Source organism: Pempheris klunzingeri, chromosome 9, assembly GCF_042242105.1.
Source record: "Pempheris klunzingeri isolate RE-2024b chromosome 9, fPemKlu1.hap1, whole genome shotgun sequence".
NCBI classification, from domain to species: Eukaryota; Metazoa; Chordata; class Actinopteri; order Acropomatiformes; family Pempheridae; genus Pempheris; species Pempheris klunzingeri.
The window spans coordinates 4,654,031-4,677,827 of NC_092020.1; the positions used below are offsets into that span (position 1 = coordinate 4,654,031).

The 23,797-nt window shown below is 44.0% G+C and overlaps 1 protein-coding gene across 1 annotated transcript in view; it reads left to right on the forward strand.

The window, feature by feature from the left end:
- efnb1 (ephrin-B1) overlaps positions 1 to 17,719 on the forward strand; it is a 54,999-nt gene extending 37,280 nt beyond the window's left edge. Inside the window, exons 3-5 of the mRNA XM_070836648.1 lie at positions 8,057 to 8,149; positions 13,472 to 13,588; positions 15,710 to 17,719. Of these exons, the coding sequence (XP_070692749.1) occupies positions 8,057 to 8,149; positions 13,472 to 13,588; positions 15,710 to 16,104 (605 nt within the window). The 3' untranslated portion in view covers positions 16,105 to 17,719. The remainder of the gene's footprint in view (positions 1 to 8,056; positions 8,150 to 13,471; positions 13,589 to 15,709) is intronic.
- The last annotated feature ends 6,078 nt before the right edge of the window (positions 17,720 to 23,797 follow it).

Sequence of the window (23,797 nt, forward strand, 5' to 3'; positions counted from 1 at the left end):
GCGAGATAAACAGTAACTCAGCAACTCCCACATGAACAATATTAACCTTTAGCTTTTGAGGTATGTGTGTGTGTGTGTGTGTGTGTGTGTGTGTGTGTGTGTGTGTGTCAGTATGTGTTGCATTTCTGCTAACCTTTAGCTCCAACCAATGGGAAGGTGAAATGCTGTTTTTTTTCCTCTGACCCAGTTTCCCCTCTCCTTATTTCTCCGAACACGCAACATTTCAGCAGCTATTAGTCAAATGATGCGCTGTATATAGAGGCAAGTGTGTGTGTGTGTATGTGTGTGTGTGTGTGTGCACTGGTGTTTCTGTGTTTGGTGTGTGTGTGTCGCTCTCAGGGCATGTTTGTTCACCTGTTCATTTTGTGTACTCAAGGGTGTTAATGTGTGTGCGCCCACAAGGGCTGTGCCAGTTTTTAAAAATAATCGTCTAATTGATAAGCAGCAACATTCAGTGCAAACAAAGAAAAATAACTGTCACAACCGCCTGAAATATTATTTTTCCTTTTATGGTTAAGTCTGTGCTTGTGGGTATATACAACTGCTGGTCATCTAAAACAAATAGAGTTACTGCAGGCTGCTCCTTTTGGCTGTTTTTCCCTGTTTTTACTCTGTGCATGATTTGTGTAAAACTGCTGAGGTTTTCTGTGGCTGCAGCTCGATGATATCGGTGAAAAGAGCCATTACAGCCAATTAGCTACTCTGTCATTAGGGAGGGTTGTGTGGGCTACTGGCAACTTCTCTACACAACAGAATGCATTATAGCTGAAGTAGCTGGTAAAGTTGAAATAGCTAATATCTAACAATGTTCCATATTAGGAACAGCGGAGTCGTGGTTGGCTTGAATTTTACAGCCAATGTGGTTATGAAATTAATATTTGATGCTGCAGCTGCTGTCGTTGCTTCTCATAACTTCAATACTATCGGCAACAGCTTATAGTATTATAAGCCATATAAGTCCTCCTCCCTCAGGTTATACTGTTTTACTGTGCCAATTGAGCGCATTCAAAATTCCATGATCAGAACTCCTCCGGTGCATACCTGTCAGATTATGCGGGTTTCAGTTAAGAGGTGTGCGCACACATTTTGAGCAGGCCTCCTTCATTTTGTGTCGTGAAGGAGGGTGGCAGAAGAGCAGAAGAGCAGGAGAAAGGTTCAGGATGCAATGTGCTCTAAGATGAGTCTGTCTGCATCTGTCATGTTGGAGTGTGCTCAGTCTGTTCATGTTTGAGACAGATGACTTGCTCTGCTCCCCAAGGTCCTCCTGTTATTCTGCGTCCTTTATCTCCTACTGATCCGACAGACGGCCTGCGCCGCGTGTGTACTTTTGTTTGTTTGTGCGTAGGCGTAGATGTGTGTATGTGAAAATTCTGCGTGTGCGCGTCCTGCCATGTGTGTGCTTCCTTGTTTTTGTGCATGCAGGACAATGTCATCCTCTGTCTTTGTCTGTGTGTGTGCGTGTGCGTGTGTGTGTGTGTGTGGGGACACTGGGAAGTTTTGTGCCCTGCACAGAAGCACAGGGTTTTGTAGCATGCTGAGTTGGGAAATGGAGAGTGGAAAGTGCAGTGGTGTAAAAGCTCTGCCCCACTGGATTCAACGGAAAGGTGACACACAGACACCCACAGCTAAATGATGCAGAAGCTCTCTGTGTCTGCAGGCTGTACACACATATACACACACACACACACAGACACTTTGGGAGCTGCTGACAGGTCCTCTACAGAGGTTAAAAGCTGTCATAAGTAGTCTTGAAGCACTAGCCCAGTGGTGCTGGCCATGGAAGTCCATAATGCCCAACCTTTGGCTCCGTAATCAGGAACTGTCCTGACAGATGTGCAGGGACCACACACATGCAAGGAAACACACACACACACACACAGAGTAAAAAATCACCAGGAATATTCACTTATTTCCAAACATTTGTGAACATATATTCTGTCTGTTCAAGCACACACACTGTCACTCAAATACGAATAAATGTACACACACACACACACACACACACACACACATACACAGAACCCGATAAAGCAATGCTCAAATGCACACAGTTGCACAGAGGCCAAAACACACACAATGAGACACACAGGGGAGAGTGAAAGAGAAATGGTGAGTGTGAGTGAGAGAGAAGCAAGCTGGCAGACATACACACTCACACACAAACACACACACACACACACACACACACACACACACAAAATCTAACACACACACACACAAAATCTAACACACGCATATGCTTCCTCTGCTTCGCAGAGAGAGATCACCTCCCACTTCTTCTTCTTTCCAAACTGAGCTCTCCTCCTCCTCTCAACTCCTCACTTCATCACCTCCTTCCATATTCCCTCACCGACATATGCATGCACGCACAGACACCCCATCCACTGCCCCACACACACACACACACACACACACACACACTCTCACAACGCACCTACACACATTCACACACACACTCGCATGCAACTGCACTTCAGACAGATCAAGTCTCACTCCTCCCCGGCTTGCACACTCTCACGTCTTCAAAAAAAGGAATCTCCCACTTCCTCTCCTGCCCCTCCTCACCCAGCACTCCTCTTTCCATCCCCTCTCCAAACACCTCAACCCCACACACACACCTCTTCACTTCACCTCCCTTCCTCACCCCTCCACAGCACCACCTCCCCTCCTCCCCCCACCCCACGCTATCCCATAGTGCTCTCTGCTGGAAGGATTTAGAGGTACCCTGTAATTTTGGTGCCGGAGGAGCTCTTAAGTCCTGCCTGATCTTCTGGCTACACAGGCAGCCAATGTATGTGTGTTTGTGAGAGCATGTGTTTGTGTGTGTGCATGCACATGTCAGAGCGTGCTTCAGTGTGTGCTCGCTTCTGTGGGCCCAAGTGCTTACATGTCTGTATATTTTTTCGCTACCATTTCAAGTGTGGTTGTATTTGTGTGTGTGCGGCTGTGCATGCTTTTACTTTTTGCCTGCGTGCGTGCGCGTGTGTGTGTGTGTGTGCGTGTGTGTGTGTGTGTGTGTGTACACGGGTCTGAGCGAGAGTGGTCTAATCAGGACGCAGGAGAGGAGCTCCCCCTCTGGCTGTATATTGAAGCAGTGAGCTGAGCAACAGTTGTGTGCAGTGGGTCGCTAACCACCTTAGACCTTGACACTAATGCTGCTACCTGCTTACCGTACACGCAGCAAAGCGGCTCCTGGGAGCCGGCAGCACGCAGTCGTATTAGGGCAGCTACATGGTGATGCTTTGCAAAAACTAAACAGAAAAAAAGCATTGTTGTAGGACATGAAGATGAGAAAATCAGCCGTGTCCATGCACGTTACTCCAAACCACATTAATTCCAAACTAAATTCTATATTGGCTTTTCAAAATAGCATGAAAAATGTGCGTCAGAGATATGACTATTTTATATTGTCTGCCAGGTTTTATTACTGAAAAGAAACTCGAGAAGAAAACATTGGCTGAGCCGAGCGCGCCTAATTCAGCTGAGATGACATGAAAAGTCTGAATGAATTTTCTTTGCCCATGCCAAACCTGCGCAGGAGGCTGCGTGGGAGAGACGGCGATCGAGAGGTTGAAGGTTGATGACTGATTTCCATTTCTATTTCTAGGACAAAGAAATGGAGGGCTGATGGGCTGGGACATCTATTTAGATCCATTTCATTCTGCCATAATCAGGCTTTAGCCATGCCCTAATACTCAGGATTAGAAAAGGTTCAAAGTGCAAACATCTAGATCCCCCAGTATTATTCCAGTCTGCCAACCTCACTTTGTATGTGTTTTTGTGTGTGTGTGTGTGTGTGTGCACGTGCATGCTTGCATGCATGCCAGATCTGCTGGGGAGGGTTATCTCTGGAATCAGGCCCATAAACCTAATCTAACCCTCTCTGTGCTCATTCAGGAGTGAAATATTTTGTGCAAATAGGCTCTCTTTTCCTCCTCCCCACTTCGACTCTGGTTTGCTAATGTAAACAAAAACTGAGATAGGAACATCGCAGGTATGAGAAATAGCCATTTCTAGTTGTGACGCTCTGTTTGATACAGACACACATACCTGACACGGCTGTGTTTAGCTTCCTGCTTCGCCTTAAATGGATGAAACAGCTCTGTGTGCTGGTGTTTTTCCTTGATGCTAAGTGTGAGTGATCAGATTGTGGTTGCGCCTGTTTATGTATTTAGCTTTTTTTTTTTTTTTTTTTTGCTTTTTTTTGGGGAAAATGTAGACATTATTGTTGGTGGTTACTGTGACTACCAGGAGCCTGCTCAGCTCGTCTAAGTGGAAGTCTGAACGCTGTCGAGAATAGGGGGGGGGAGGGAGGGGTGTGTGTGAAAGGTAGCCAATGAATGTCACCTCTCATCCACTTTCTCATTAAACAACCTGCTCTCTGTCTGTCACATGGGCTGTATCCATCCCCTCGTTCTGTGCTTTGGGCATGAGAGCATGCACGCGCACGCATAGACATGGGAGCACATGCACACACACGTACACACAGCCACATCGTGCTGTATGAAAGCAAACCCTCCTGGGCTGGACAGGAATAATAAGCAGCAGATGATTCATGATGGAGATGGGGAATGTATTCAGCAGGAACACCTGAGTGACCTCATTTAGCAGACCTGAGAATAAATATAGACCACCGCATCGCACTCTACCCTGAGCTTGTGTCGTCTCGGCCAGTCAGCACTGCATCTCTCACACATCTCCCACTCTCCTTATCAGTGCACCTAGGGGAACCGTCCTTTCACCCTAGCCCAAATGTCCTTGTGAAATATGTGTGCATTTGCTTATATGGATGTGGTTGCGTTTACACATGCATGTTAATGTACTAGCAGTAGTGGTATGTGTGTAATATTGGAACAAGGGCCTTTGTTGCACGCCAGATTTTTCCCCTGTAAGGCTTTCTCTTGGCTGATACATTTGTACTGTAGATATTTCCCAACATCAACATTTGGCACCTGGTTTCTCTTATGACTTCAGCAGCTGTAGATCTTTTGTTCTCCCACTAGTCACTCTGCGGCCAATGATCCACACCCACAAAGAGAGCCTTAAATCACAAAAAAAACCCAGCTTTGGAGCCGACCGCTTTATTAAAAAAGGCAACATTCCTTCATGCAATGACCAGTTCTTTCGGTATTCTGGACCGCTAACGCTGAACCGGTCTGTTCCACTAAATCATTAGCAGCAGAGTGGGAGTTTCTTTGTTCTTCGTCCTGTCGTTGCTTTATCCCCTTGTGTTTTTATCTCCGCCGAGACACACAGGAAGACCCAATTCCCCAGTTTCCTCTTTCCAAAACACGCCATGACCGTCGGCCTTTTAATATCTGGAAATCCAGATTTGGATTAACGTCACTATGCAGGGATGAAACGACAGAGAGAGAGAGGGTTAGAGAGGGAGGAAAAGGGAAATAGAATGAGTGAGAGGCTTTCAGATTAAAAAAAAAAGCCTGGCAGTGCGTCCTTGTTGTGGAGTAGGGTTAGGGAGTTTGAGAAACATGGCTGACAATCATCCTTTTCTTGACGTGGCGGATGTGAATAAACTGATATCTGATAAGGGTTAAGATGACAAACGCAGGAGTGTGTGGTGCGTCACAGCATGTACGGTTTTTCTTTCCTTTTTAAAGATGATGCACTGCATATTTTTTAATGCACTCAACAGTTGTTTCTGTAGTCGATTTCCGTCTTGAATAGTACTTAAAGGATGGATCCACAGAAGGAAATGTGGTTAAAATAGGACACGGTTAATCGGATTATGAATTTCCAGCGGTGGAGTAAAGGGCCTTGAATCATTTGACGTTTTAAATGGCCTGAATACAAACAACATATAAAGTGATCATCTCTTTATAAATCCAGCTCTTTCAGTTGTTCCTCTAAACAGAAGCCTCGAAGGACCAACTTATCATCTCGCCACATCAGTAATGCAGGAGCCTGTTCAGCCAGCCTGAAGGAATAGTTAATTTAGATGACAGAAGTAAGTTAACACTGAGAAGATTTGCTCTCCCTGAGTGGATATAAAATTCATAGCATGATGCTCACTCTTAGTCAGATTATTCAAGCGCCTTTGAGCTCGATCTTCAAAGAGCTCATTTTTGTATAACCTTGCCCTGGAAATTTTAAAATTGAAAGAAGAGGAGAAATTGGGTGCAAAATGGCACGATGAGGTTAGCACTCACGGTAGCGTCTGGGCTATTCATGGCTGCGAGACGGTGTGCCTTTAAGACTGGAAACAGGCCTGTTCACCTCACTGTCTTTGAATGTTCTCTTTAGAAGAGACATGCTCCCTGCATAGGCTTTACATAAATCATAAGACTCACTTAGCCTTGAGTGTTCATTCACATTAATGTCCCACGTAAATTTCAAATCTTTTTGTTCCTGCGCTGCACTCGGCTCTTCTGGGCCCCCTCGTATATATTTCAGAGTCCGGCTCACTCAGTCGTGTTGAGTCTACAGCGGGGGGGAATTTGCCAAAGAGCTCCTGACATAATGTTATCGCAATCATTCTCACAAATTATCACGTACTCGGGGCACACTAACAAAATGTTGTGGTTCTCTTTGTAATTTAGAGCCCGAGTATGATCTGATAATGTAACATAATATTAGTGCAATTCATTATTTAGTTTTCTTCAATTTCGCCCGAGCACAAAGCTGAAATCCCACAGGGCAACCAAATGTCAACATTAATAATACTTAGGAATGACAAGGCATGAATCAACTAGATGAGCTTTTCCATAGCTGCAGAGCCAGATTTCAACACTGCTTGATACAACATCCGTTTACAGCAGGGAAATGCATGTAGAAACATTGATACATCATGGTAGCAAGGATGACTATTTTGCTGTTTGTAGAACATTGTTTGGTCCCACCCAACCCCCCCGTCTGTAGCTAAGTCTGCCTCCCTTTGTGTCATCATTAGATAAGCACCCTCTCCAAGACTATCTCATCATAATGAGGGTGCCATCTGAAGCAATCACCCAGGGAGATGGTCATTGAGTTAAGAGGGAGGGATGGGGAGGGGTAGAGTTAGATAGCGCAGATAAAAAAAAAAAACTAAATGAAGTGAAGTGAGCGAAAAAACAGAGTGAGGGAGAGACCAAGACGGATAATGCAGGAAGAGAAACAAAAGCATTTCAGAGGAAGGGAGTAAGTTGAAACAGCAGACTAAGCGGAGATGGAGATCATTTGGGGAATTCCAAAATTAGAGCTGCCATCGCATGAGCCCACACAGACACACAGACACACACACACACGCCCACGTACACACATTCAAACTGCCTTTTGCATAGCCGCTCAGTGTTAAGGTCAGAGTCACACTCTGTCTCCCTAGGTCATTATCATGGGCCCTAAAATAGACAGCCAATTGTGTCACAGTGTCTGAAGCGAATGTGACATTGAATAAACAACCCTCGACCCTGAGCTACTCGCTCAAGTCAGTGCAGAACACACACTGTAAAACAAATGGAGAGAGGTTGACACACACACACACACACACACTCTCCAATACATAAATGGGCACACACACACCCACGCACGCACAAACATTAAGGGAGGCATTTAGCTCTCAGCACTACCAGCAAGTAATGACACATGTGGCTCAGGGGGAGTAAGCTGCTCGAGGACTTGGCAAGCAGCTGGAACTCTCGCTGGCATGTCTCACTGCTCAACTATGCACAGACAGAAAACACACACACACACACACACACACACACACAGGTCTGACCATGTTCCTCCTCTCCACCTCGGCGCTCACCCTCCCACAGTAGGCTCTAATGTTGTTCCATTCATTTGACTTCACTTTATTGTGTTAATGAGAGATACCGTAGAGAGGAGCTGCCGGTTGATTGAGGGTGAGAACGGCTAATCACTGGAACAGCTAATCAGTGCTTGTCGTAAATATTGATTAGTTCTTTGCGTTATGGACATGCTCATTAACCACTGTGTCATCTTCTCTTCTCCTTCTCCTTCTCCCGCTTTTCTCCTCTCTTTACCCTCCATAACTTCCTCCCTCTTCTTGTCCTTCACCCCTTTCCTCTTTCTCCTCATCCCCCCCCCACTACCCCTCCAGCAACCTCCAACGGTACAGTCGAGGGCCTGGAGAACCGGGAGGGAGGCGTGTGTAAGAGCCGAGCCATGAAAGTCATCATGAAAGTCGGGCAAGGTAAATGTGTGCTCACCTCACATGTAGAACACAATACAGTGCTGCTGCCTTAAAGCCATGTTTCACTTTGGTGTGACATTTTCATTTATCGCTATGTGTGCCTAGCGTGACTACCGGCCCTCCCGGCCTGCAACAGGAACCGCTTTCTAGAACTGTAAAGTTGTGTTATGGAATGAATTGGCCGCCAGTATGTTCTTTCATTTTTTTTAATTTTAGGGTTTGGTAATAATTCCATATTACCACTTATGGACTTGACGGTGTGGTCATACCGTTGTATCATTTTACACAGTTGTGACAAATACTCCTGTCACATGGCCCAGCCCTGCCATTAACAACCATTTACAGATGATACACACTGATAGGTTGTAATGTTTGATTTCACGGGTTGTAACACAATATAGATACATAGTGTAATATTTTTGTGTAGTATTAATAAGGAGCATAAATACACGTATTAAATATTTTATAACGCACTGGAATAAGGTGGTATAAGGTAATTTGAAGTGTCCCATATTATGCTAATTTTCAAGTTTATAATTGTATTTGGAGGGGCTGCTAGAAGAGGTTACAGAACAAACGATACTTAAATGATTTGACATGTGAAATATGAGGTGGCATTTTTTGTGATTACATCTCTATATTGTCATCATTCATTAGTTATCCAGACACTTACAGATGCTTGTGTTAAGTTTTAGACGTATGGCTGCTTGCGAACACATTAACAATCTCTTAGAATGTCCTCGTAAGCTTACAGCTGCAACATAGTAGATTCTAGTTTGCTATTAATGTTATAGTATGTTATAATCCATTCATTATCGTTTAGATACTGTTTCTAAATGCTACGTAGGGCTGTTAAAATAAATTGGTATCGAAGACTAAAATGTACTACTGATAAAGATAATGTTTTATATGAACACCTTTATTTAAATAAAATGTTTTGATAATGATTATAATTACTTCTACAGTGATACATGAGTTCAGCAATAGTTTATTTCACCACCTCTATTAGTCATTCACAGTAGTTTTGAAGAAATCATTTAATATATACATAAACAATTTGTGCAAATAGTGAGTTCACTAAGAAATAACAACCAATTACGAAATGATCATGAAAAATGAATCCACTTTCAAACTGGAAAAAGGCCTCTGATGTTCCTCAGCTGTTTCTCAGCCTGATTCTTATAGTCATCACACAATGAAAATGTGGTATGTAAGTGTATGGTCGGGGTAAGTCATCTAAAAATGCTGGAAGTAAACAAGCGAGCTTTGTTTAGATATCCTTGGACACCACATTTGGTTTGCATCATATATTTCACTTTTAGACGCAGTTTTACCCAAAATGTGGACGTGCATATCCTGAATCTGACAGGGTACAGTACACAGATGTGTTACTCAGTAAACATTCCCCCCATCCTCAGCGTGGTTGTTTTGACCGAAACAGACACTAACCACCATCTGAGAGGAACATCTGCCCGCCACGATGATCTGATTCCAGCTTAAAAGCTGAATCTCAACATGTCAAAACTAAACTGAGACTCGGTGAGAAATCTGCAGAGTGTGTGTATGTGTGTCTGCAGATATTTGAATGTTGGCTAGCGGGATGACAGCAGCGTATCCTGGCAGTCTGCGGGAGAATAGAAGCTAACAAGCTGCTGATGCTAGCAAGGTCTGAGTCGGAACAAATTCAGCAGATACAGTGAAAAATACCCACAACCATCTCGGAAACAGACAGGCATTGCATTATATTTCCATGTAGGTCAATTTGAGCATTCGACAGCCAGGGACTGCAACACCATCAGCAAATGACTACCCTGCTGCATGAGTGCAGGTAACACAGAGTTTTACTATTTTACTATTAGCTGGGAGAAAAACAAATCCCCAAACTCACATTAGTGAAAGTTGAAAGGAAATATCTTATTCGAGGAAAGTTCGAGGAAAGCTCCTGTCAGTTCGGGTGTGTTTCTGTGGCTGCCGGCTGTTCCTCAACTTCACCAGAGCCATGCACTCATTTCCCAAAACGGTCTGAAACGAGCTGTCACTCACAATCTATGTGCCCTAAAAACCTTGTTAGACAAGAAACTGTTGGCCCAGCTGCTACTACTTTTAAATCTATTTCTGTGAGTGGAATTATTGATGCATTATGTGCCCATCCAACCCAGTAACTATTAGAGGAAGGGCCGTGAGAAATTAGAGCGTGGACAGAAACTTTGATCTGGCTGCTGTGTGCAATTTCTAGGTAACCGTCTTCCCTGAAAACAGAAGGAAACTACGACTACAGTGGCAATTTAATCTTTGATTAATCTGCTGATTATTTCATTGATTTGATTGGTTAATTGTTTTGTCTATAAAAATACTTTTCCCAGAGGCCAAGATAACATGTTTACATTGCTTGTTTTATCCAACAGTGGTGGAATGAAAGTACGAACTTTTACTCAAAAGCTGCACTTAAGTATAATTTTGAAGAACTTAACTTAAGCATTTTCTTACACATTCATTTGACAATATTAGTCACGAGTTATTTATTATCATTAGTTAGAAAAGATTAGAATTAGATTAGATAGTTAGAAAAAAATGATCAATGATGATGATGCATCGTTAAACAACCCAACAGTAACATATATTTGAACATTTTCAAAAGTTAATGCATCAGTAGTGATAATCCAGTGATGTCATTTCTCACATTATAACTCGTACGGGGGCCATAATACGTGCTCTCATGTATGTAACAGGACTTTTACTTGTAAAGGAGTACGTATGCAGTGCTAAATTGTCATTGTTGCTTATGTAAATGACGTAAAGGTAATACTTCCTCCACCATTGTTATTACCATTTGGTGCAAAAGCTCTAAAAGATTTTCAGTGTACAGTCATATATGACAAAGGGAAGCTAATTAACAAATGATTTCAGCTGTATCAATATAATAGGCTTTTAAAAAGTGACTGCAATGTGAGCATTTTCTGATTTTCTCCTCTTATTTAATCATAATTGAACATATTTGGCTTAGAGATTATTGGTCAAACATAACAAGTTATTTAAGAATGTCACCCGGGGCTCTTGAAAATTGCTCACTGGCAGTTGCTCACTATTTTCTGCCATTTTCCAGGCTAAATCAATTAAATGAGAAAACACTTAAAAGATGAGTCAATAATGAAAACAATCACTGTTTGACTCTACCTTCTGCAGCCACACTAACTGTTGTTCTAGCAAGCACAAAAAACCTGAGCTCCGCTTGGCTCTGAACCCAGATGCTATTGTGCTTAAGCCACATTTCCCTCCGTCTCTACAGCTGAATGCCAACACTTCCTGTGGCCAAGTCCCCAAGCTCTTCCCATATGTCCTCTCGCTCTCCTTTGCACTTTGGATTATATGTGACTCATCCCATTGTGAACACGTGCAGATTCTTTTAATGTTACATTTTTTTTGTTGAGACCCTCCTGGGACTAATCACGGTGAATCATCTGTTCGTGGGAATTGTTGCGCCCTGAAGTGAAAAGGAAGCAAAATTGATTGAAGGTGAAATACGGGAAGCCCATATTTTATACATCCATCACTGTTCAGCGCTTTCTTTCTCCTCCACCACATCATGTCACCGTGCTCATTAGAAATATGTTGACTCACCGCCTCACACGCATCTCTCCCCCACTCGTTCTCGCTGCCTCTACTTCTCTCAACACAGCCGTCTCTCTGCTCTGTCGCTCGATCATTGTCTCCCTCACTCTCACTCCTCCTCTCTCCCCTCGACTTCGCCCCCCTTCTGGCGGGCTGGCAGTTCTGAGGTAGTTGCTGTCTGCATAGCTAAGGGAAATGTCAGCAGTACACCCAGAAAAATGGGTCAGAACATTAGAACGCTCCCTGCACATGCTCAGTGACACACAGTGTCGAGGCTATAAGCATGGAGTGAATCAGATCACTGTGTCCTCTCATATCCTCTGCCACACGTGAATGTTCCCACTTCTCACTCCTGTCTTCTCTCATCAATTATTGACGGCGCACAACAGCTCACGGCTAGGTTCACTACTGCTGCAATCAGAAGGGAGCAATGCGGTGGTCTGGACATGGAGACAGAGACAGAGGAGGAGATTAATTTGTTAAAATTGTAGTTGTGTTCGCCAAATGCTAAAAAAGTGCCATTTGCTCATGAATTTATCTCTCGCTTTGTTTTTCCTCTTTCTGTATTTCCCTGCCTTTTCTTTTCTCTTTTCTATTGTTCATATCTCCCAGACATCCCACACCCGAATCATTTCCATACCCGAGTCTGGGCCAAACTGGGGTGGAAATAGAAAATAGACTGCTAGACTGTCAGGCCCTTTTCACTCACACACACACACACACACACATTCACAGCCACACACATGCCACACAAACCTGCCGCAAGAGACTCAAATGTAAATTGCCTCCCCACATGCCCTCCTCTATATTTCTCACTCACACGCCCTAAGCAGGCCTTCGGGCAGATGCAGATAAGGCCTGATAGCGGGGAGGCATCTGATAGTGTGCTGTGGGACCCATCGGACCGGCCTCGGTAATAGTTTATAACTGTCTTCTGTCTGCCGGCCCTGCCCTCGTAAAAGCCACGCCGCATACCCGCCAGTATTTACCGCACAAAGACTTCAAAGTGCGTGTGCTGAAATCACAACAGACAGACAGATAAACTGTCTGTTTCCTTTGCGTTCCTCTCAGAGCTTGTGCAACCCCCTCCTCTCTTCTTCTTGTCTCCCCACTTCTCTTCCTGTCCTCCAATGCTCTCCCCATCAGAAGTGTGCCTCTCTCTGGCAGAGTTAAAGCCAGAGCAATAAATAAGGCATATTATGGCCTTTTAACGTGATGAATAATGTAAGACAATAAAAAGTTAATATATAACTACTTTACCCTCATTCTGCCATGCCTAAGTGTATTGTAAGAATATTCTAGGTGTGGGCTTATGTGTGTGCATGTATGTATGTGTGTGTGTGTGTGTGTGTGTGTGTGTGTGTGTGTGTGTGTGTGGCTTATGCTCTCATGAATGTGTCAGTGTTGGAAATGCCTGTCTGAGTGTTTGCTGAAGGAGCTGCTGATGTAGATGTGAGCTCATTTTTTACGACCGGGACAGGGATACTGGCGTGTTTCACAGACGTTTGCAAACTTGTCCTTCCTCTTTTTTGTGCTTTCATCTTCACTTCTGAGACGCTTTCAACACATGCAAAGATAACCTTCTCTGTGCATAAAAGACATATCAAAAGATAATAAAAAATAATCCTTGCCGATGCAGAGGAACAAGTCATTGTAATTCAGCGCATGTAGCTTCCCAAGGCTGAGTGTTTTTTTTTTTTTTGTTTCCCACAGTTCCAAACGCAGTGAACCCCGCTGCCCCGGACGCTCCAGAAGACAACGCCATACCAGAGTCCAGTCCCGGTCCGGTTGACCAGGATCAGATTGGACCCGAAAGTCCAGGAAACCCTGGTGAGCAGATTGGCAGACCAACATTATACCCATAAACTGCAGCTTCAGGCTCCTCAAAGAATGCTTTCTACTCTTTGGAATGCAAATATTTTAGTAAAATAAAGGTTTTTGAAATGTAAAAAACGAATATTCACAGCCTCAAGGGTTCCGCCAATAATTAATCACAATTAGCGTGAAAAGAGAAAATAAAAATCTCTAAGTAAGTACTCTTTCATATGGCTTTTTCATGCCTCAGGCATTCCTTTGATTTCTGGGGGGGGGGGGGTCAACATGCTAAAATAAATGTAAAACCAATGTTGTACATAATAAAATAATCCCGCAGTTTACAATGACACAGTAAGAGATCCCACCCAAAACAAATGCAGCTCACCCAGAGTCACTTTACTTATTGATACTGTGTACAAAGGGTGTGCTGCACCCAAGGAGACTCAAAGACAGGCCTCTTTATTATATATCCTTTTAAACCTCATTAGAATTGCAGATAAATGAAGATTAAAAGCAGAGATAATTGAAGAAGTCACTCGAGCCTCCCTAATGCTCAGGGCTCTCCTTGTTTCTTGTTTTCACCAGCACCTTTCATAGCTGCTTTCCACAGGAGAGACCACTTCCCAACTTTTTGACTTACTCCACAACTTTGTATGCCACGAACTTCCTGCAAGTACAGACTGTTCTGCCTGTCCCAATGTGATAAGCCGTCCTCATTTAATAATTGCTTATTTGACATTAGTTGCTCTATAAAAAGATTTCCTAATGTCACTTTTCCCTATATCCAGGCTTTCTACCTGTCTGACGTTGTTAGATCAGTGATTATGTCAAGTGAAGAAGTGGAGGGTGGAATGAAGGACGTGTCACTGTGGTTTGAGGGGCTGATATTTCAGGAATGAAATTTCTGACGGCTTCGTTCCAGCTCAGTCTAGCGCCCAGAATGTACAAAATTCCTTGCGCCTCTGATTTCACCGATAAGGCGGGAATCAGTAGCCTTCAGTGATGTCATGTAGTCATGATAAGACGTAAGGTGCAGTTATCCCCCCCTCAATAAATGGTTAAGTGCAGGGTGGTCAGCCGAGTGCGGAGACACAGTCATTAGTGGGGATGGCAGTCTCCGGAGGTATGGGGCTTTTGTGTGCCTGTGGGGTGGGGGGCTGGGGGTGGGGGTGTTCGTGGACAGTGAAGAGGTGGTGGTGGTGGTGGGAGGAGGTGAGTGCTGCTCTTTGGCAGCAGCTGCATGCATACATGGAAAACAGATTTGGTTCTTCTCAGATTTCAGTCACCAGAGGAGCCAGTCATTCTCTCTCTCATCCAGTAACAGCCAACCCCCCCCCCTTCCTGAACCCCTTAGACAAAAGGATAAAATAAAATCAGATGTTCAGATATGCCCTCCTCTTTTTTTTTTTTTTCCATATCTCTCTTGGCCTTTGCCATACAAATGTGGCCTCGGCATGTCATACAAGTTGGCCGGGCTCAATCTTATCCGAGCAGGAATCTTTGTTATGTTGAGTGATGACTGCAGTTTTCATTGAGAGGCTATTTTGATTGAGCTAATTTAATTAGATTACATCAATGGGGCTGTTAGTCATGTAAAACAAACAACAAACGGGCATGTGATCATAGTTGATTTAGGCACAGAACACTGAGGTCTGCGCAAGACAGGACTGGCTTACTGTAAATGTTATTACGCCGCTAAATGTTCAGCAATCTGTTGTAAGAAAAAAAACTGCAGTGTCCTCCGTCCAATGCCTCAGAAATGATAAGATTATTAGACAATTATTTAACAAAATGGGGAAAAATCCAGCCATTCTTAAATAACGAGCTGCTAAACAAACTCCAAATGAGTAAAGCAGGAACAGGTAACAGGTCTGTGCTGAAGGGCACCACATGAAAACCATCTTTTTGATGGTTTTTTTTGTACCCCATTTGATATTATAAATCTTACAACTATAAAATAGAAATATGAGGTCAGGAAAAAAAGAAAGGGGCCTAACTTCTTCTTCAAAAAAGTCAGACTGCCCTCCCTTCAGCAAAAATAAAAGCACGCTACCCTCCCCCTCTCTGACCCTGCATCCCTTCCTAATATTTTTTGCACAATCTCTAAGCTCTCTCTCTTTTTATTTCTCTCTCCAGACCACATGAATCAGGACCAGTCTGGTTCCTCTGCAACCTCGGACGGCATCCTCGGCTCCAAAGTGGCCGTGTTCTCCGCCATCGTGGCCGGGTGCATCATCTTCCTCTTGCTCATCCTCCTCCTCGTCATCCTGCTCATCAAGATGCGCAAGCGCTCCAGGAAAAACGCCCACTCCCAGCCCCGCCCCTCGGCGCTGTCACTCAGCACGCTGTCCAATCCCAAGCTGCCCGGGGGCACGGCTGGTACGGAGCCCAGTGACATCATCATTCCGCTGCGGACAGAGAACAACTACTGCCCTCACTATGAGAAGGTGAGCGGCGACTATGGCCACCCCGTCTACATTGTCCAGGAGATGCCCCCGCAGAGCCCTGCCAACATCTACTACAAAGTCTGACACGCTCCACACAGCCAGCAACACAGTCAGGAGAGAGAACGAGAGGAGCGCTTGATTTATGTTCTTGGGAAGAACACTTTCCTTTGCATTTTGGGGACTTGATGCTTCTTCAAGCCCGTGTTATTTCTACCACCTGCTGCACAAATCTGGAGAGACACGCACTGACCAGTAACCAGCGGGCTTGTGAGCTGACTGATGAGAGAGGTTTATTCTGTTTGTTTGAGTTGTGCGACAATCCCCCCACCCCCACTCCCACTCCCAATGCCCCCCACTCCTCCTCCCCTCACCTGCCACCTTCTACACCTCCCCACTGTGCTCTGACGGGGGGCGGGGCTGGATCGAACCAACAGATGGAACTCTAGCTTCCTGGTTCGCTGTCCCCTTTAACGGGCAGGATATAACTTATCTCAGTTCCCTGAAGTACAGTCTGCGCTACACCCAATTAAACACACCATCCCAGCACACTAGCCAGGAAACAGGCAGACACAGGCCCCGGACGCCACTCAGCCTGCAGTTTGTGTGCAAGCATAAAACGTGTGTGTGTCTCTGCGTGCTTGTGTGCGTGTGTGTTAGTCAGGGCTCCGTGCTGGGCCAGGAAACTCTCCAGATAGCTCAGGTATCAGACACAGTGTGTGAAATAATGTGTTCCTTTCCCTTCGCACCTCTGATGTTTGCCTTACTCACTATTTTTGATGGAGGATTTCCTCGAACCCTGATTCAGTTCACAAAGCAGTTGTATTTTGTTAGACTTTTCCTACAAGTGCACAATGTATAGAGTTGAATAGATCATCATTATTACTCCATCATCTCACCACCCATGTCATCCATTGCGCTCATGTTTTATCCCCAGAACGTACCTTGACCTGGACTGTTGATGTCGAGATGTGTATGTGTGTGTTTCTGAGAATACTCCCTTCTCCACTGGTCTGATATGAGCTTCACCATTGGACTGGTATTTATGACCTACTTGTGTGTATTTGAGGGTGTGTCCTCCTATGAGTGTGTGTGTGTGTTTGGGCATGTCCAGACCTGTCTTATATCTGGGCTTATTGGCTTAGGAACACCAAGTTACTGTATTGTTAGCTTCCAAAACAAGACAGACTGACTGACATGCCGGCAGACAGACAGACAGACAAGCCCTAGATCTTACAAAACACCTACAGTGCTCCAGTTGGCACTGATTTAAGGCTTGATGAGCTTTCAGGACGATGGTTTTTAAGATAGAAGGCAGGTTGGTATTTGTTTGTTCTGGCTTTTGGTGCGACAGTGTAAGCATCAAACAGTGAGTTTGGTGCCTGCTGCCTGGGCGAGGTGGGCGTCGGTTGGATTGTCAGTACTCATTGGCTGGCCTACATAGGTATGATGCCCTATATATAAGTTGGACGGCGAGCTATGACTGAACATTAAGATACAGTATTGTCTGATGCCAATTGGCTGCCATCTGTAGATGAGTCAGTGGAGTGCGCATTCAGTGGCGTCGCCAGCGTGTGACTAATCTATGTGCCATCTCCGTGCCCACACTGACCAGCCGGGGAGGAGAGAGAGCGAGAGCGGCGGATAAAGGAGAAAATGTTCCTGTGACTTGGCTTTAACCTGAGAGGAAGATGGCAGTGCGGATGGGGATGGGGATGGGGATGGGGATGGGGTGGGGGGTGGTGATGGGTGAGATGTGGGAGGGGGGCGGTGGGGTGGTGGGGTGGAGGTAGTTTAGCATTAATTTTTCCATCCTCTCACCAGTTGTGCTGTGAATAAAAATGCTGTGCAGAATATTCCACAGTCAAGGTGTTCAGCCAGCGAGGACACTGCAGCTCAGCTATCACACAGCCCAGGGCAGCGGCACCGACACAGGATTTACTGCAGCTGGATGTGCGCACGTGTGCACACCGAAGCTCGCTTTTTTGGTGAGGGTGGTGGTGGTGGTGGTGATGGTGGGGCGCTCGGATCTGTCTGTGTGCGCATATAGGTGCTCCTATGTGTGAGTGCTTATTTGTGCTTATATTTGCATTTTTTTCCCCCCCCTGCGCGTGTATGTGTGTGTTTGTGAATGCTATTGTGGTCTAGCAGCTGAACAGACTTGTTTTGGGACTGGAACTAGGTGCTCCAAACAGTGTGTCTGCCAAAGTACGGAGCGCCGCAGTGCCAGTTAATGATGTGTGAGAGGAGAGGGGAGCAGATAAGGACAGCTATTCCTCAGCACGCAGGCACGAGCTGACATTTGACGCACATGTGCACACACACGCACAGACGCACCGAGACTGACGGGTCCAGGTTTATCTCCAGTCAAACGGTCAGACTGCCAGTTAATGTTTATTCACCGGCAGACACACCTATCATCCGTTGCCACATACTATTGCCATCCATGGATATACACTGCTGAGTTAAAAGGCAGCCCAGCTGGAAGACTCGGGGAAGACTCCAGTGGCTTTTGCGTGTCGTTAACCTCAGAGTTAACAACCTAAACAGCTGCTCGTGCTTTTGTGGTCCTGTGTTTTAACTCAGCATGCAGCCCTCAGTGGCCCTCTGTGAAACACATCTAGATCAAATATTTTTGTTTCGGATCGGTGCGCATCCACTCACCTACACCAGCCAAGGGAGTCATTACCAAATTACCACAAACCATATCTCATTTTTATTCATTCTAGTGACCACTTAATGTTATTCAAATTTTGGGGAAGAGAAAAAAAAATGAAAAAGAGAGAGAGAGAAATGTAAATATATGGATAGAGCCCAATTTAAGATGTAATTTCACCTGAACACTGCTCATAAGAAAAATTTAAGATTAGATTTTTGTAATGGAGGATGTTTGTAAATAGCTGTCTTTTTAAAGTGTGTTTTGTATGAATCCTTGCATTTTTGTCTCTGTTTGCAATATGTTTTTCTTTTCTTTTCTTTTAGAGTTAAACTGAATATTGCAACGGACACATGAGCTGTCTTTTTCGCAGCATCCAGTATTGTCAAAAAGTCTTTGTTACCACACGTGTTAAAAAAAAATGGGGTTCAGAGTTTTTACATCGCCATTCAACGGGATTCTAGTTGCTCAGAAACTGTTCAGGACTGAAGCTTTGTCACCAAGCGGCTTTGAAATGGATAGACCATTGAAACTATAAATGATAAGTCCCCTTCTCTGTTGGAAACAGCACTTAACTCTGCATATGAAGACTGTGTTATTCCACTGCCTTTGAGTTACCTACACCTTCTACTCCATTATTAGATGTAACAAAAACATTTTGGTCCAGAAAGATTAATCTTTTCTCAGTTTTTAATATGTCTATCGGGCCAGACAGAGGCGTAGAGAGAGAGAGAGAGAGAGAGAGAGAGAGAGGGGTAGAGAAAGGAGAAAAAGGGGGCCACGTATGAGAGTGTGACCGTCCTGCGCTCACCAATAAATCATCCGGTTTACACCACTCATTATCTCCCAGGCGGTCCTTTGTTTTAAAGTTGCTCTCTCCCTCCTTTCCTAATTTAGCACAAGGATGTTGCTCATGGTTTGAGCCTCACTGTAGGTTGATTTCTGCTATTGTTCAAAGCCACAGTATTATTTTTCAATGTGCATGTGTAAGCAAAACCTGTTGAATTTGTTTCCCTTTGTTTGAATCATAACTGTCAAGTTTTGTTATTTTATTTTATTTTTCTGCCATTCACTTTTTCGCCGCTTCTCAGCGTAACCTATTGGCACCAGCTACAATGGAAATAACGTTCCACCAGTTTGGAAACTACCGCATATTGATAAATAAAATTTTTCCCATGGAGCTTGTTCTTGTTCTTGAGTGATGTTCTTTCTTTCTTTCTTCCTTTCTTTCTTTCTTCTTCGTTTTTTTCCTTCAAGCTTTACATATGTGGGTAAAAAGAGTTCATTTCCCATCTCACTGACCACCTTGGTTCATGGCAGGAGCATAAAGCAGTCGCCCACGCTCACAGCAACCCCCCCGCACCCCCTCAAACCCTCACCTCAGGGGTCAGTGCTGCACAGATGGGTTTGTTCTGATACATTAGTCAGATTGAAATCACAAGCAGGCTTCATAAATTCATATTCGGGGAGTATGGACACGCCTTTTTGCATAGTAACTAATACCCATATCAACCCGCTCTGCCCTGGTGTCCTCCAAAATTACATTTCTTCATACATGATTAAATCTGATTGGCTGCACTCTGCATTTCCATTGCGTTTGTCTGAAATTACAGTCTGCGTTAAGCCAACTGAGGAACAAACTCCAAGTCCTTGGTGAAAGCAGAGATGGCATGAAATGTTATTAGAGTGATTGGGCATTTTCTCTGACAAACACATCAGTGTTTATGGGCATGGCTTTAGTGTGGCTGATGATGTGAGCAGAGACGGAGTGGGCGAGTGAAGAGACTGATGGCAGGAGAGAGAAAAAGTCAGGGCAATGAGAGACATAATGTGCCTGTGGCTTCTCTGGCTCCCCCCCGCTCCCCCACTCCCACCCTCGCTGTTTCTCTCTGTGCCCCAGGGCAGGTACGTTCATCTGGTTTCCTGGCTCGGTCCCGAGACGCCCCCATAGATCCACGTTACTGTGGGTTTATTAAAACCTTCCCCCCACTGAGCTACTGTGTGTGACTGCATGTTTCTCTGTGTATGTCTCTCTCTCTCCCTCTGTGTGTGTGTGTGTGTGTGTGTGTGTGTGTGTGTGTGTGCATTTGCCACAGGGTTCTTCTGTTGTTCTACAACAGAGTCAACATCACAAAAATAAGGAAGTATTACTATTGCAGCATGCACTGCAGCATTTATACTCCTCATTTTTTGGCATGTGCTCTATATCCTTATTAAATCAAATGTTAGCTTGAGTTGTGCAGTAGATTCAACAGCTGAGGAGTTTTTTGGGTTTTTTTAATATGCGACATTTACATGTATACACCCAAATATTGCTGCATCACTAGAAGACCTTAGCAGCTTACAATGATTATCAAGGGTTGTCTTTTTATCTTAATTAATTTCCATCCATTTACATGGCAGTGTTTTAGCTTTTGCATGCTTAGACCCCACGCCATTTGCATATTTAAACACGAGTGCATTTTTAAACTGCACAAACCTGAAACACTCTCATGAGCTTTTACTTGACATGAGCATGTATAATTCCACACATTGTTTTTTTTTTTTTTTTATATCGTGTAACACGATGGCTCACATGTCTTTATAGATGAAACAAGTCACCTGGGAAAGCAACAGCTGGCAGCAGTTTGAGGTGGCTTGGGAACAATTTAACTTACACTCATTTTCATCCATGACCATGAATGCTAATTGTGAAAAGAACTTCCAAGGAAGCATTTTTCCAGTTCATTTTTTTTTCTAACAGTTTGTAATGTGGAAAGAGGAGTAAATCATTGGAGATTATTATAGAGACACTTGTGAGGCACTGAGACCTACAGGCAGAGCAAACTTGCATTTTTATTCATGAAATGATGTTGAGCTTTATTTTTAGGCTGACAAAATTACATAATACAAATTCAAAGCGTGTGGCCACCATAGTAATTACTTTCAGACTGATGTAAAGTAAATGAGCATAGTGTCGTTTAAGGTGAGGGAGTATAGATTAATGGGGTTTTTTTTGCTCAGTAATTCGTTTTTAGTTTGCATTGTTGGTTGTTAGCCTCAGATGATCACCAACTGCTTTTGCATTAACATAGTTTACTTATCATTTTGTTTTCTACTAAATCAGTGCCTGTAAGACAAGCTATTTTCACTTGTGACGAGGCCACGAGGGCATTAGAGCTTGTAAAGGAGCCACGGATGGAAAATAAAGTTGTCAGTGCAAGACGTAAAGTGATAGCTAACCAGATGAGGGAAAGAATTCAATAACACTAGTATGATTCCTTTAAGAGTGTAAGTTGGCACCGCATCTTAGTTTCCCCTCACGTTATTTCACACACTCCACTCCCACACAAAATCTGCTGCATGTGCAGACACCACCCTTGATTTGTTGAAGCAAGCGAGTTCAGAACTCTGCAACTTCTCAACTGTGACCGTGCATCCGGCGGGAGAGTCCGTCAATATAGCTCTTAAGCGTTTTGGTATGCCACCTCCTAATGTGTTTTTATATGGATCGTGCAGGGGACTCGTAACTCACACCAGAATCAATATGACATGCTATGGGACATGTTCATTCTCATGTAATGCACATATACATATTTAATGAGTTAATGCATCACTCGCCATTCATAAATAATGCAGGCCCACTAATGCCTTTCATCAAATGCTACTCATCAAATATCAAACAGATTTTTGGTCAATCGTAGCGCTACACAGGAAACCTGAGAGGGCACAAAGAAACAGAAACTAAGAGAAGAAAAACCACGAAAGGAGAGTTCATTAGTCAAACAGTAACATGTGGATCGTTCATGAAAGGCTAATTAATGTGATTCAAATTCCAATCAATGGGGGGAACTATATCTAAACAACGTTCCTCTTTAATCCCTCAGAGGGGCAGGAAATGGAAATCCCACCAAAGCATCTTGATTCTCTTGGGTTATGGTATGCTTCTTTTTTATGTTTCATTACACACACACACACACACACACACACACACACAGCCGTCAGCCACATATTGATGGCATTGTTATGACCAGAACATGCCTGATCAGGCCTGGGCCATGGCAGGGATCCAGGTCTGACCGCGACTCATCAATCATACAGAGAGTGCGAGAACCTACGAGACTTGCACACATAAAAAACGCACACACACTTGTGGGTGAAATAGCCGGGGCGGCTGGCTGCTGGGTCACAGGTGTGGAGACCAAGAAAGAAAGTGGGAATTATTCCCTTTCTTTCTTTCCCTCCTCCCCTTAAAAGAGAAACAGCTCTCCCTCCCTCCCTCTCTCCCTCCCTCCCTCATCTTTGAAAACATCCCATTTCCATCCACATTTCCTTCACCCAATTTAAAACCCACACTTCATTCGCTCCCTCAGCATCACCACCCCTCTCCTCCTCCATCTCCTTCTCTCAATTAGGCCATGCCTCGTATCTCAGGCATTATCTCTGCTGGCCATTTATATAACATGACTCCAAAACGCATTTGCACAATTTTCCAATTACAGTATTATGCCTTGAAGCTTTGGTTCCTTCTGTCTCTCTCATTTCCCCCCTTTCACTCAAACTGCTCTTGATGTTTAACACTACAAAAGAGTCACCCCTGCGAATACAGACACACATTTGTACTTTAGAGTAATGGCCTTCTCCTTCTTTATGCATTGTTTGTGTTTATCACACTGTATTTTCAACTTGTTTTAAGTAACATCAAGGATTTGTGTCCTGGCCTAGGCTGACTGACAGCTGGGTGAAGGATGAAAAACTCAGGCACGTCTGGCAAAGCTCAAGAAGTAAATTAAAGTTCCCAAATTTTTAAATTACAATTAAAGGTGCTGTGTACGTCAGTGGCATACCATTCAGGAAATGTTACATGGCATTATTGACCTGAAACCTCTACATGAAAACCTGAGAACACTGACTGAGAACCTGAAACCACCGGATGAATACTGAACAAACACCAGAAATCTTTGAAGGGAAACCCAAGACAGTTCTATGGACATTTAAAAACATTAAATGACAATATTGACCAAAACGAGAACAGCAAATGGAAACTTGTGAATATCGAATGAGACCCAGAAAATATTGACTAATGAGAAAATTGATGGAAACTTAAGAATACTGAACAAAGTATTGATCGAGACGAACTTGAGA